Consider the following 15,801-nt stretch of genomic DNA (forward strand, 5'->3'; position numbering starts at 1 on the left):
CTCTAATACATTCTAATTAGAAAGAATGTCTGCAAAAATCCCGTTTAAATTGATTAAATTCATTTAGAACATGCATATGCTGTGCAAAAAATGCTGCTGCAATTTACATAGCTCCGCCCTAGCTTAACAAAGCCCCGCCTACCTGCGGTTCGCAACTGATGAGAATGCGTGTATATAAACAATATGTAGTATAAACATTATACAAACATATGCCACCTGTGGTGTTCCTCTTTTATTGACGGACGAAAATCAGCTTGGTACTTCAAGAAATAGAAATGATTTGTAACGATTTTTGAAATTTAAATCTTAACCGCAGTAGATAACTTTGGATTGCATTTGTTTGTAAAGTTTTAAATTTGAAAGAATGTGAATAATAAAAATATCAGTTAAATATCTATAATATATTAAACAATAAATTAATCAAAAGTGAAGTGATATTAGGATATAACGAAAATAAAGATTTAAGCAGGAATTATTGTGATGTGATATGTATAACTAATTTGACGCCACTTTTACCCATATACCATAAAATAAATATGTAATCATATATAAAAACGGTGGAAAAACAATTAAAGTCTAAATAATGCATCAATCAAGCCGAAAATTCGAGTAGGAGCATTTATCTCAGTATAATTTTAGCTCGTACATCATTGCTGATGTATTTATTAGCGATTTAAACCAATTTAGGTACAATTAGCGCTCAACTACTTTTATTTATTGCGCCATACAGTTTCTGTACGGTTTCGAGAAAGCGTTTGCCCTCGCTATTGAGTTTCACTTTCGAAACTGATAAGCCAACAGGAAGGGCAAAGAAGGACAGGTGTACACGTGACACGGGTATGTTGATGAGGTTGTATAATATAGATAAACATAAGAGTTATTACTTCAAAAATTTGATGGAAAACATACCCATTTTATAACCATATGCGAGACTTCAATCATTGCTCGAGAAGAAGGAATATTTTCTATTACCGGCATGACACTTTACCGACAATCAGAAGTGGTGTAAACACTTCCCATTACATCTCTCTGTTATATATTTTGGATATACCTGTTAAAATATTAAAATTTATCTTTGAAACAAATTATTCTCAGAAAGTTCTAATAGTATTCACGTGCAAGTGTAACTAATTTTGCTGGAAATAACCCAAAGAGACGCTTACAATGCCAAGACGACGTAAAGAGCACAAAGAAAGTGAAGACGATGACGATTGTTCAATAAGGAAGTCATCAAAACAACATCATCCAATTCAAAGACACGCTGCAAATGAAAGGGAGCGTAGCAGAATGAGAGTTTTAAGTAAAGCATTTTCAAAATTAAAGACAACGTTACCATGGGTACCGTCAGACACGAAATTATCAAAATTAGATACTTTAAGACTTGCATCTAGTTATATTGCACATTTAAAACAAATATTGGATGGTAACGAAGAAGAAGAACAGTGTAATCAACCAAGTACTATACATCCGCTTAACCTGGTGAGTATATTATCAAATTAGTTTTGCTTATATATTTTCTTCTTTTTTGCTTTTTTTTTTTAAATTTTGTCATCAGAAATTATTATTCAAAGTGAAAAGCTGTCCTTCTGGGTGCATTTTTATAACAGTTATGTAACTAGTTTATTTCTGTCACCAACCAGAAGTGGCAATCTTTGGATTAGACCCCGCTGTTTACATCAGAGTTAATCTTGTATATACCCTATGTATAGACACATAAAAATTGTCGTTCTTTAGTACTTTCTCTTAAATAATGATGACAGATTAAATTTAAAGTCAGTGTCCAAAGCACTGTTACTGAAAATAATTTCCAATCGAATACTGTAGATAAACATAGATAGGTGTAATATAAAACCGGCCTGTATTAAAATACTGGTATCACCATTTTTCAGAAATCATTGGGCATTTTTAGGCTGACATCCACCGAGATATGACCAAAACTGTGATAAAATAGGCGTTAAAAACGCATAATAAAACAAATAAAACAATGCATACATTTCTTACATGTATCTGTCTTATATGAAAACTTCTTGGTACAGTGTAAGTTTTTATTTACATGAGGATAATTTTATTAATATAGGGACAGTTGGTATCAAACCAGACAAGGTTGAACATGACATTGGTATTAACGACAAATGATAGATAAAATTATAAATAAATCAGTAATGTCAGCTGTCTCAAGTTATGTTTGTATTAACCACAAAACACACACTTTTAGCACAGAAATATCTAAATAATGACAATTGAAAACAGATTACTTTATGTAATAATGTAATCGATTGATTTGTGAATGGTTTGCAGTACAAATAAGTGCGGACAAAACTTTTCTTAATTTAATATTTCAAATACACTTGCATGCTTTGCATACCCATTTCATAAAAAATAAATAGCAATATCAAAGCAAAAATATTTAAAAATACACAGCACTATATACATGTAGAGGGTTAATCCTCAATGGAGTTGCCGCATGAACATGTGAGGTAAATTCTGTAAACTTTGCATCACAAATATAATAAAATATATTGCACGTAATTTTACAATTCCATAAATTAAACCCACAGTTAACATGTATCTTAGATAGGAAAACGTACTAATATTCTTTACAGAAATAAGGAAAACTGGTGTTATACCCGCCTTTTTTATAACTTTTTTTGGCAAATAATGGTTTTTATAGATTTTTTTTTACAAATTATCTAATTGGTTTGCTGATCTTTTTATTCATTTCATAATATCAAAATTGTATTGTTTCATTTTAATACTGTTCTAACTTAAAAACCTTGTAAACGTTAACTTCAATGTCACGAAAGTACATTGGTATTTTTTTCTTCGAACTTTTATTCACCAATGAAGCTCTTATAATTCCACTACGAACCTGAAATTAGAATTTAAAATTTGAACTGATAATTTTAATTGTAGATTATCATATAGGGACACAAGAGAACAGAAAAATGTGGAAAGGAATATTTATCTTGTTTTCCATTTTCTTTCAAATAATTCAGATGTTTATCGCTTTACTTCGTGCGTTTGTTTTTTTAATTATCAAAAAATATGTGTATTTTTTCTGTGCTTTAACAAATACCTTATTAGTTATTATTATATGACGTAAAATTAACAAATTGAAAATGAAATTTCCAGGGACACAATTTTTGGTCAAATTTGAGTACTATGAAGCAAGTGCCATAACATGTTGAATGGATAGTAACGGTTACTAGTAAAACCGCATCGAATACTTCTAAAACTATACAAAATGTTAATAAATGCTGACACGAAGTATTACGCTTTACAAACACTTAACCTGCTAGAACGGACTGTGATAGGTCTGTGTCACCACTACATTGTATAGAACCACTGTATGGTAAGCCTGTTCAGCTGTAAAATGTTGGCCGCTCAATTTTTGTATTTTGATATTCAAACCCCTTAAAAGTTCGAACGGACTGTACCAAATCTCTTACTTTAAGTCAGTAGGTGAACGGCTAAACTCCACCATGTGTTAGTTTGGGATCCCTATCTTAACTAGAAATTAAGAGAAATTGTGTGTTTTATCTTTGTTTTGAATTAAGGTCATAATTACTTGTGTTGTGACAAAACTAAATTTTGTGGTTTTGCAATTTGACCTAGCGTGATAGGAAATAATAAATGAGCGGCTCCGTGGCTCCGTTTGATCAATTAATGAAATGAACGAACAAGAATTTCATTATGTTTAAAAATATGCTGTCAAGGAAATGAAATAATCAAATCTTTATAAAAGTTTAGTTTTTGAATGTTTAAAATTTTGTCTTTAAAAAGTGCAGTTGAATGTATAATGACTTTACGGTTCCCGGATATTTTTTAAGCAATCCGTGGGGCCATTTTTATTCTTCCTCGTTAAAGAAAGCTTCCATGTTGCTGTGAAATGAAACTTGGCAAAAATACATGAATGCATATACATATATATATATATTTACTTTAATTACTATTTAAATCCGTGTCAGAGTTGAAAGATGTAATATGGTTTCTATACGTTTTAACAAAAAAAGTGCGATTTCTTTGTTTCGTAGATTTTATGCTCCGAAAGTTTGGTATAGGCTTTACAAGAATAGATTTATAAAATTTGCATTTTAAATGTTGAAAAAGAATTTTTAACACTATTTTTACGCCAAAGAATACTTTATTTTAAAATGTACTGGAAATTATATATTGATAGGAAATGACTTCAGGCTCGCATATCGTTTTTCTTCAATTATAAAAATATATGTGTATACAAGTATCTTGTTTGAAACTTTTTTACACGGATTTTGTAAATGCATTAGCACTAGACTTTACAAATCATTTTAACACTTTAGTTTAGGGAAAATAACATATACATTTTAAACTCTTTCTAAAAAAATGTGGATTGAAAATGAAATTAAACACACAAACGATTCCAAATACAAAATGTATTACGTATCTTTTTATGGTTATTTTATATATAAACTGGAGCGATTATTTAATTCAACCCTGACCATGCTAAATATGTGAAAGGAACTCATCCACTTTCTAATCTGAACAAAAGCAACATTTAAGAAAATTTCAAAAATATAACTGAGTAGTGCAAGCCATGGTCGTATGGCTCTGGTCGAATGAGTAAAATAATTATCATTTGCCCACTGGTTAAGTGTTCACATTTGATCATTAAGTTCCAAGTTATTTTCTCTGCTTAAAACTATTTTGACTTTGATATTTATTTTTAAAATTATCTTTAAAGTATTTCTTAATCTGAAATTTATTGAATACGATAGGTTGATATATTTTTACGGAAGAATGTGGCAAATCATAAATAAATAATAGAAACTTGAAACACACGGATTTACTACCGTGTGGCATATATAGGAGGAAGTTCTTAATTTACCCAAAACAAATGGGCCAAAATACAAGAAAAACATAAGAAAAGCACAGAAGTGTTGTAAAACTTTACTGAATCAATAAACGATTGCTTCTTACAGACAAATGGGTCTTAATACATAGAAAACACCAAGGCTGCTGCACTTCTTACTAAAATAACAAACGTTCTTAATGTTGCAGAAAAATGTCTCTCATCTAAAACAATAAACGCGCGTGCCATCAGTAATTTCAGAAGTGGTAAAAATGTTTTCCAAAATAAACAAATCGGAGTTTTAGTATCGTACGCGATAATTTTGTTAAAGTTTTTTTATTACGTTCACGGCGTGAGATAAAACATCGTTTGTTTTCAGTCTATTTTTTATGACTCTTTTTTTTTTAGATGTCTTAAGAGACGGACAGTTTTATGTGTAATCTGTGACAACAAATTGTGCAAAAATGCCCAGTTATGCTGCGTAAGTAGGGGATCATGTTTTGATATGATAACGGTAAAATTTAGAAAATGCAACACTCCCATTTCATTGTATACAATGATATAATGCTTGGAAACTAATATTTTTCTGTATACTTTGAAAAGTACAATGTATATCTTATATTTTTGTGAGAAAAAAAAAATACTAAAATCAATATTTTCAAACAACTAGAAATTTTATTAATTCATTAAATAATAATATTTAAATAATTTTCTAGATATTGATTTTATTAAAGATGCTCCACTGAGGTCAAAAAGTTTTAAAAACATAAAATTTAAAGTTCGTACATTAACTTTCATCAACTGAAGAACTTAAAATGGAAAATTTTACAATGGATAAAAAAGAAATGTTTTCAGATTTAAAAAGAATTTTTTTATGAGATTCTTAGCCCGATTTCTGTGAAAAGTGATGCAACTGTTTTCATTTCTGGTCATTTTGCACACAAAAAATGATTATACTGGAAAAAACGGTGTGTGGCAATGATCTGAAAATTTGCATATACGTTTTGGTTAAGACCTACATCAAATGGTACACACATTTTGAAAAATATTACTCGTCCCGTCATGTCTAAATACCTCTGTGGAGTCCCTTTGATAAAAGGTAATCATAGGAATCCCGGACAATTCCCCTTCCATTTTTTGACACTCCGGACAACTCCCCTGCCACGAATAAGCGTTGAATTGTTCGGTGTGCAACTGTCCGCTTTATTACGGGTAATAGTGTTATACATGTATGAAAGGGGATTAACCCAGGCGTTAAAATCAGGAGTTTCAAAATAAATGGAGCGGTGTTGTCAGGGAGGAGTATTGTACGGAAACACCACATCATACTTGACAAAAGCACTAATTCTTAATGTTCTTTCTTGGTTAAAGCATTATGACTATTCTTCAAGAAAGAACCATAAAAATATCAGACATCTGGATATTCTATTAACGTGTTTATAATTGATATATGTGCTAAATCTTCGGTGGCTATGTATAAACTATAGATATACAAAATTAATATTAAATAAACATAGAGTTTGAAATTTGACATAAAACTCTCAAGGTACACGCGCCAAATTGGAATCTATGACAAATAATATATCTCTTCAAAAACACCTGTACCATATTTTTATTACAAAAATCGCATATATATCACCGTGCAAAAACTTACATTCAAAATAAGTTTATTTTTCTGTTAAACAAGATTGATATCAAAAACTGATTGATATCAAAAGTCATATTACATGGTAGAATATGACATTTTTAGCGTTCCAAATTTCTGCCAAAGATGTTTATTTTACCCCAAGGTTTGACTGTAGAATTTTAAGTTTTTCTGTCAGAAGTTGGAATTCACAAAGTAAATAAACGGAGAATTTCAAACCTATTAATGAGGAATGACCATGTCAGTTAAATAAACTACATGATTATATGTTTTTCATTGAACTGGTATAAAACCCTTACAAATTGCCATATTAGATATGATACTATTGGAGGTCGTTTCGAATTATTGTATTTTGCTTTTCAAGAACCCCTAGTAAAAAATATGTAAATTCATAAATAAACATGATCAAAATTGTCATAATTTAATGTGTTGTTTGTACATATGTATGTATAGTTGATATGACAATGTATTTAATTGTAAATATGTCTTGCTCTCCAAATATGGAGGAAATAAAAGTATCTATCATAATTTAATGTGTTTTCAAAATTGTTAGTCTATCTTTCACAAAACTTCTGTCAATAAGGACGTGATTTTACAAATAAAATAATTTTTTTTTGTGTTGTAATTTTTCAACATATTATAATTAAACTTTCTGCAGCAGTGTGTATTTGTTTCTTTAAATACAAAGTATATACGTTTCAATTCACCGTTCATTATATATAACATTATTTTGTTAATTATTCTTGTTAAATTGTCAAATGCGGGACAAATGTCCTCAAATTTTCTCAATTTGATAAACATGTATTATATCGTTCATACTTTAGGAACATGCGTTTGGTCGAATATTCAATATGTCTTACAAACGCAGACGACAGCGTCTGTTAACAGCGTTATGGCGTGAACAATGTTCGTGTTATTTCTGTCAGCTGTAAACGAGTCAAGACGTTTGCTTGTTTACATTTAGTCAATGTAACTGGTCAAACACGTACGGTGTGAACGTATTGGCACGTGTCAATTAGAAAATGATTACTTTTCACATAACCTACCACTCACTACCTTAATGTTTCATATCAATGAATCAAAACATTATCTAGAGAACTGTTTGCAGGAGGTTTATTTCTGGCCCTTCCGGAGATGATTCAAATATTAAGAGTGATAACTATTGAATAGCATTGAACCGGCGCTACGGGGCGTGAGACATGTTACGGCATGGGACAGACTCGATGGAACTGTCTTTAAGTATGATCTATTAGATAATTTTTCAGAATAATTTCTTAATAATTATATAGATTAAAAGTTCTATTTTAATAGCAACAATACATCAATCTATACAGGAACACTGTATATACAGGTCGAATAAAGAAATAAAGACATAAAAATGTATAAAAAGACATAAAAATGTAATCCTGGAAAATAGTCATTATATAATAATTTATCGGATATCACTCTTAAGGGACATTCTGTCATTTTGAAGTTAATAGTTAATATTGAATAAATATGAATAAATATCAATAAGTTCACGAACAAAACTTTCCTATTTATTCAGATATTTTATAAATTTTGAGTTTTTTTTTCACATGATGGCTTTTTATTTTGTAAAATTGATCTTAAACAACAAATTTATTGTTTGCGGTAGACCAAACAATTAGTACAATATCAGGTTAAATTGTATGATAGATATATGCACGATAGTTATGTTAATTATTTATTTCACAATGTACAGACGTAACATTCCCATTTTAATGTGTTCGTGGAATTACTATTGAGGAAAATTGCATTTAAAATTTATATATTGTACCAGTATTGCTGAATGTAACCAATGTTGTTATTTTATATAAAAGTATTCCGTGCAAGTGACTAACAGAAATTATATCGAGGATTGATATAATATGAATATGGGCAAAAGCATTTTGTTCTGTTTATAAGCTTTTCCCATATTCATATTGCATAAACATTGTCACTATAGCAATAATGTAACAATAATACAAGCAAAATTAATAATAAAAAAACATAAATAAAATTTTCGCAATATGCTTTCAATTTTACTTATGTACCACTATTGTAAAAAGGTCTATATAAAGATAAAGGAGTCATGCTTGTCGTATTCAAAAATAACATTTATGTTTGTATCTTTTTTAATTTATATACTAAAAAATATGAGAAATAGAAATAAGATGGATAATACGGTTGAGTTTTGGATTGATTTCGAAACTTTCTAAAACACGCTTGTTACTTTTATCCGCATATAATAATAATAATAATAATAATAATAATAATAATAATAATAATAATAATAATAATAATAATAATAATAATAATAATAATAATAATAATAATAATAATAATAATAATAAATAAATAGAATGAATTAATGAATAAATGAAATAAAAAGATAAATTGATGAATAAATTAAATAATATTAATGATAATAATAAGTGTTACATATCAAATCATTTTATGCTGTTGCTTTTTGTTACTGTTCAGAAATGTACCTTTCATTTGTAATCACACCGTAGAAGAAAAATACTCTTTAATATATATATTTTTATATAAACACTTATTAATCTTATATGTTGCCCTGTACTTGTAATAGAACAATTTGAGTTACATACATTTTCACTGAATTATCATATAATCATGTGACTAAGGTAACCGAAGAGTAAGTTAATTTTAAACATATACATTGCACCCACAATATCAATTTTGTCCTGAACTAAAATCGAGCCATGTTGCATTAACCCAGAAAGTCTTGTTATGTTAGTTTGTTTGGGGTTTTATTGCACTACTTGTCATATCCACCTAATCTAACTTTCCTGGATAACTAACCAGTATATACCAATTTCTCTGCAAGTGTCCCACATGATTTCTGAATTAGCGGTAAGAGAAAAATGACCATGTAGACTCAATATCCGCGATTAAATGCCACGTAGAAATCTTGCCTAACCATGCCGCCACTCAAATAAATATTGATTAATTAAATATTTTAAAATGTGTACATAACAAATAATGTTCCTTTACTAGCATTATTTGCATATGATTCCCTTGCCACATATACAACCATTCAATATTAAAACAGACTTTAATATGAACTTCTTAAAAAACTTGTATAGTATATTAAATTAGGTATATTGGTTGGACAGGGAAATCTAACAATCATATAGTACTATCAAATTATCAATTCACATGGATAAAATACTACATTTTCAAGTAAATATACATGCTTTCTTATGGTCATCAATTACAAGAAAATCCATTATAAAAACAAATATGTCAAATACTTTTACGGCCTGAAATTTTAGTGTTTGTTATTTTACAGTAAACGGTACAGTAAACGGAGAGTTCGGTCAAGACCCCACACGGTAGTAGAATATGTGAAAAGTTTTATATATTAAAAAATGATGATTGGTTACGTAATAAAAATGAAATTTGTGCTAGTATAGTTTTTTCCTGTTTCCAGAACTGTCTATTAGTATATCAAAATTGTTCATGATAAAAGAATTGATCAGCTTAACATTTTCAGCTCTGGTTTCATGTCATAAATGTTCAAGCTGGATTTACAATACATTTTCGAGAAACTTTAAGATAGACGCACATAGCTTTGAAAATAAAAATGATTTCAGAAAAGTGTTTGTTTTCAAGTATTTAGTTCATCATTTCTATTAACACTAAAATTCGCATGTCTTGGCAATGATAATGTATTATGTTTTTTAATTGAGCAATAATTGCTGATGTTTTATACATACATAGTGTATTTTAAAAAATAAATCCCGTCGGATCATCTACATGTAATGGAAATTTAATCGCATTTAGGACAGAAAACTAAGTTAAATTATGCTTTTTTAAAGTAATTAATGGAGAAAATTGTTAGACAACAGAAATATTAGTATGCTGCATTAAAAAATAATTAAAAAAAAAAAACAAGCATTGACTTTTGTTGCTAAGTTCAGATGAATATAATTGACCATTTGTTTTATCGTACACTGACTATATGGTATTACATATAATACATAAATTATACTAAAATAAAAATCTGGCAGAGAGGTAGCAGTGAAACAACAATATTATATGAAAATTACAATGGGATATAATGTGAAAGAGCAACATTTCTCACGCTAAATAAGTCATCACAACAACACCGTTATAATTATGTTGTTTTTATTGTTTTTGTCTCTCTTGAACCAAAGCAACGACATATAAACAAAACTAGTTACCCTTATTATAGTTATTAGCAAGAATGCTGATGACCTATTGTACAGTTTATCTTTACATGCCCATTTATAACTATTAACAAAATTTTGTTATCGTTTTCGCGTTAATTTCTTCAATGTTTCTTATCACTAATCTAGCGGCTGACTGTAATTAAAGTCCCGAACAGACTGCGAGGTTCTTAAATCATAGGTAGACCTCATAAATGACTAGAATATGTGCTGTTAATGACTTTTTTACATCGGAACATAAAACACATTAAAAATTCAACGGTAATGGTTGGTTGTTTATGGCATGGGTTGTGTAGTAAATCAACAACACTGTATCTGGCTTTCGCGTTTGAAAAAATAAAAGCATGATAAATAAATAAAAGAAGAATAAATGGTATTGCTTAATTGTGGATTGTGAAAATAAATGATAGCATCAATTGTTTCAGATAAAATTTGATGTCATATTTCACAAGATGTAAGATTTTGAACCAGTGCCCCTTACACCACCAACACCACTACACACGCATCACACCCGAAAAGCTTTGTACTGGGGAAGGGAGTTGAGTAGTTTTGGGGTTAAATATACTGCTTGTGTCCCATATAAAGCTATTCGTTTCCAGGACTCTTTAACTATGATGAAATATATACACCAATGTACGTGTTGTTTGTGAGAAAAGTCATTGATATACTTAGATCTAACTATTAATTAACAAATAAAAGTCAACACATGGTGGAAGCGTGACTGAGTGGTAAAAATGTCGGACGAGTAATCTAAGGATTGTTGGCCATACCCGTAAGGGACAAGCCGTAAGAGCAAGAAACTTTACATTCATTGCTTAGTAGGAACGGATTCGGGAGTGCTAATAGCTTTCAACACAATCGAATTAAAGAGATTCTTCATGTAAAGCAAAAAAAAGAAGATAATAATAGTAATAATAATAATTCACAGAAAGCACGTAATCTATTGGTTATAGTATATTGCACCCTTGGCAAGAAAATGTGAGGGGATATTTTATGTTGCATGTCTTCTAATTCTCACGATAGAATAATCAATGAGCCGAATTATCTAAAAATAAAATCTCGGCATTAATTTAGATAAAATCACATTTCTACATAAAGAAAAAATATAAAAATGTAAATGAGCAGTGTGATTGATTTATTTCAACATTCAGCTGTCAATTTGGAACAAAAGTAAAAATGATTTTTCGAAAAAAAAATACAAAAAAACATAGCATACGTAGTTAATTGTCAGTTAATTCACATGCCATTTCTGACTTATTCCATCGAATATTGCGCCCCCAAAATTGTTGCCTTAACTTGGCGGATATGAGTTTCTTTGTTTGCGGTCTTGTTGTTGTTGTTGTTGTGACAAGGCGTTACTTCTGATCGATTTCATTTTTGGCTGAACTCTATATATCGTTGAGGGACATGATTCGAAACGCCATTAATGAATGAATGATAATGGCATAGAATTCACCAAAATGTTGAGAAAAAAAATTAAATGCACTGTTAAGACCATTTTATTCTAAAGGCCGTATTAAGTTTAAGAAATGAATATATTTATTAACTTTTTTGTAGAAAGAGCAAACATGTATTTTATGATGTTATAGTAATAAATTATGAACTTGAATGTTGCTTTTCACCTGTAGAAAATAGAGATGAATGTGAAATAAGTATACTGGCTTCCATACAAACTACTAAACCACTGTAACTGTACCAATTGACAAAATATAAGACACCAAAAAGCAATAACAATATTAACATTCTAAGGGCTAATAATGGACCAACTAAATATAATCCAAGACGTAAAATACTAGTACACGTATCATATATACATATAAATATTTAATGCACTGAATGTACTTTTTTCACCAGAAGAAGTTGTGCTTTAGAAAATGACCTTTTGGGGGCTTGTCTCAGGTTTTTAGCCTGACTAAATGCAAATAGTTATGGTTAATATTTTCAATGTTGAACTTTTAAGAAAATGGATATAAAGTATTGAGGTATCAAAAACTTGTGTTTTTTTCTCTTTGTAGCACTGTTAAATGTTAAACGGCATTTCATTATTTAGTGTTCATTTTTCTAAATGTAGAAATCGTACAGTGTTTCACGCATTTTAAAATAGATATACATTATATAAACGAAAACAAAATAGCATGACTTCAATTTTTACTGAGAAGACACAATAAAAGAAATTGTAACAATAAAGATACGACATTCATTTATGAAAAAAAATATACAAAAAGAAGATGCAAAAAAATGAGAGAAAAAAGAAACAGAAAATATAATGGTCGTTGACACGAAATACAGAAATACTACATAGAGATGTAAATGACATTATTCAATAGTGGGACAGTAGGTTATAACTTGTCTCGTATTCATTGTCACATTATTCACAGTCAAGGTGATAAATTCCTAATGAATTAATTACACAGCCACACACGAATTCAGTTACATATTAAAGCGTGTAAAAACGGCGTGGGGCGTCTTAAAATATGATTTATATGCACGTTTTCCCATGCGCTAACTGACTTTCCATATCATTTATTAACCAACATCAACCTTGTCCTTAAATGTAATATAATTTTACTTAGTTGAAAAAAGAAAAACAAATAATCAAAAACAAGTGCACGTATCATATCTTACAAGTTATTAGATAAAAGAATAAAAACAACACAAAAAGCACAAAAAGCAAAACAAAACAAAAATCTACAAATTATTATTCAGATAAGTATACAATTGATTATTTATTATTTATTATTGTTTATTCTTATTTGTGAAGTTAAGATTAATTAAATCACAAACTACATTGATATTACATTGAAATTACATTGAAAACGGTATTAATTATTATGCTTCTTGTAGTCATTTCATTATTTTATGGACAAATTTCTGATCTACGTTTGCATGAATATCAAGAAACGTTTACACACAAAATAATGTGTATTAAATGGCCTACGACATTAGTGGAAAATAAATATTTTACTAATATTAAACGAAATCGCACAAAATTGGAATTGGTTACCTATATTTTAGTCGTTACAGAGAAATAAACAATCCCTAAAGAACGCACAAAACGATTAAATTGTAAATGTTGCAGGCTCGGTTTGATTGAGCCTGTTCCTGGGCGGTAATGGAAAGTGCAAGTTACCGTCCAAGCCTCCTAGCACCGGTTTTAAGCAGAATTGAACAGTTAATGATGGTTATGGTAAAATTTTCGAATTTAGAAACATCCACAGATGTTATTAAGTTTTGTTGAGTGTATAAACCGGAAATGTATACTTTTCATTATTTTCGTTTCAGACATGGCCGTTTAGTTTTCAAGGCAAAGTGGAACATAATGGTTTCTCACATATGGATAATGGTAAAAGTGATAAAGACTCTAGCAGTGCGATGTCAGAGGATCAAAACTTAGACGACCTTGTTACTGGATCGCCGTAGAATAATTTAATAGCCGCAGAATGTCATTTGGATCATTTTAATTTCGTTGAGTGACTTGGACTATCGTTGAGTAAATTATTCGAATTTTTACCGGAAAGTGAATTTTGCTGATGTCATTGTTAACTATTATCACAATGCAACTCATGATACTAGATTTTGTGATAGTGGTACACAGAGAACGATTAGAGGATAACATTGTTATTCTATATGGAAATTTTGTATTTAAATCATATTATAGAAATATCTAAATGCGATGACATTTTGCACTCTTTTACTTTGATCGGTCGGTGTCATTTATACTCTACAGCAAACATACTGGATGACATTATGTTTCAACTGATTAAGATTTTATTCTAAATTTGTGCAGACTGAAAACATTTCCAAAGATGGCAATGTTCGAAATTAGTATTCATTAGTAATCTTCGGTTGCCATTCTTCCGCTTTTACAAGATAAAAAATGAAAAAACAAACTGTGTAACAGTTCATTGTGTGAGCTTTTGGTTTTATATGAGATGTATATAATGTACTATATGTTTCGGATAATTCTTAATGTGGACATGTAGAAATATTTCTCTGAAGGAAATATATATACAAAGAATTCATCGCTGTCTAAGGATATATAATATGTCAAATTTTGACCTCTCGAGAAGAGAATAAATCTTTTCTCCTTTTCAACCATAAATCTTGCTTTCCACTAAACTTCAAACGGTGTAACTGTAAAGACAACATTTGTGTGAAAATTAGTATAAATTTGACGTAAAGTCCCGAACGGTTATGTTTGCAACAAGGTCTTATGCCGGAATTAAAAACCAATATGTGCCAAAGTGTAGAGATGTTGTAATAAATAATATATGACAGGTTGTTCATATGAGAAAAATAAATTTGTTTGTAATGAATCTTGTTGTCGCTTAACCTTTGTGTTATAGTCATATTTTCTACGGTATAGAATAAATACATAATTTTGCTAGTTAATTAATTGCGCATGTACTCTGGACTCATTTGTCAGTTATTTGCTAGACTTTAGAATGAAATTACAGTATTTATATTCTGTAAATATACATAGTTTATGATTACATGAACATAAAGATCGTTGAAATAAAGGTATGAAAAGTGATAATTATTACATATAAGCTTGCATAGTCTATACAGTATCCAATGAAAATTATCATTATTGCCAGATAAAAATTGAACACTGAGACAAAATTTAATTAAATTGCAATTTAGGAAGTTTGTCTACGTTGTCTTATAACGTGCAAAGTAGTGTATGGTGAATACCGTAAGAAAAAGACTTCTCAAATATATAAATTTCATAATTGTTGAATAAAAAGAATACACATGTTTCACCAACTATCATCAGCATATATATACGAATGCGTAACAATGGTAACAATTTGGATGCTTTGACGTCATAATGATATAATGATTCCCCCTCCCCCACCCTTCCCCCATCCGGAAAACAACAAGTAGTGCAAAACACGTACCGGTAGGTACTGGTAAGAATTACTTGAATACATAATTTCTGTACTAATTTTGAAAGTTTACGTTAATGTGACAGATATTAGCAATTAGCATTGTATTTCAAAATTGCGACTTAAAAGTGACGTTATTACTTACAACAAAAGTCTTCCTCCACAAGTAAAATCATCACGTGACATTTACAGTACCGGTGTGTCTTAAGTCCCAGCCAGCCA

The 15,801-nt window shown here is 29.6% G+C and overlaps 1 protein-coding gene across 1 annotated transcript; it reads left to right on the forward strand.

Moving 5' to 3' along the window:
- The first annotated feature begins 211 nt into the window (after nt 1–211).
- On the forward strand, nt 212–15,006 carry LOC132755634 (transcription factor 21-like). Its single transcript, XM_060746527.1, has 2 exons — nt 212–1,479; nt 13,973–15,006. Exons 1-2 carry the CDS (start codon nt 1,165–1,167, stop codon nt 14,108–14,110), a joined length of 453 nt encoding a protein of 150 aa, XP_060602510.1. The 5' UTR covers nt 212–1,164; the 3' UTR covers nt 14,111–15,006.
- Nucleotides 15,007–15,801: the final 795 nt, after the last annotated feature.

This window comes from Ruditapes philippinarum, unplaced genomic scaffold, assembly GCF_026571515.1.
Source record: "Ruditapes philippinarum isolate M1 unplaced genomic scaffold, ASM2657151v2 ctg3724_1_1_1_1, whole genome shotgun sequence".
NCBI lineage: Eukaryota > Metazoa > Mollusca > Bivalvia > Venerida > Veneridae > Ruditapes > Ruditapes philippinarum.

Bases quoted from the DNA above. Each gene is read 5' to 3' on its own strand.
- LOC132755634 (XM_060746527.1), top strand. From the start codon at position 1,165: ATGCCAAGACGACGTAAAGAGCACAAAGAAAGTGAAGACGATGACGAT. The intron at 1,480-13,972 runs GTGAGTATATTA...TTTTCGTTTCAG, and splicing joins CTATACATCCGCTTAACCTG to ACATGGCCGTTTAGTTTTCA.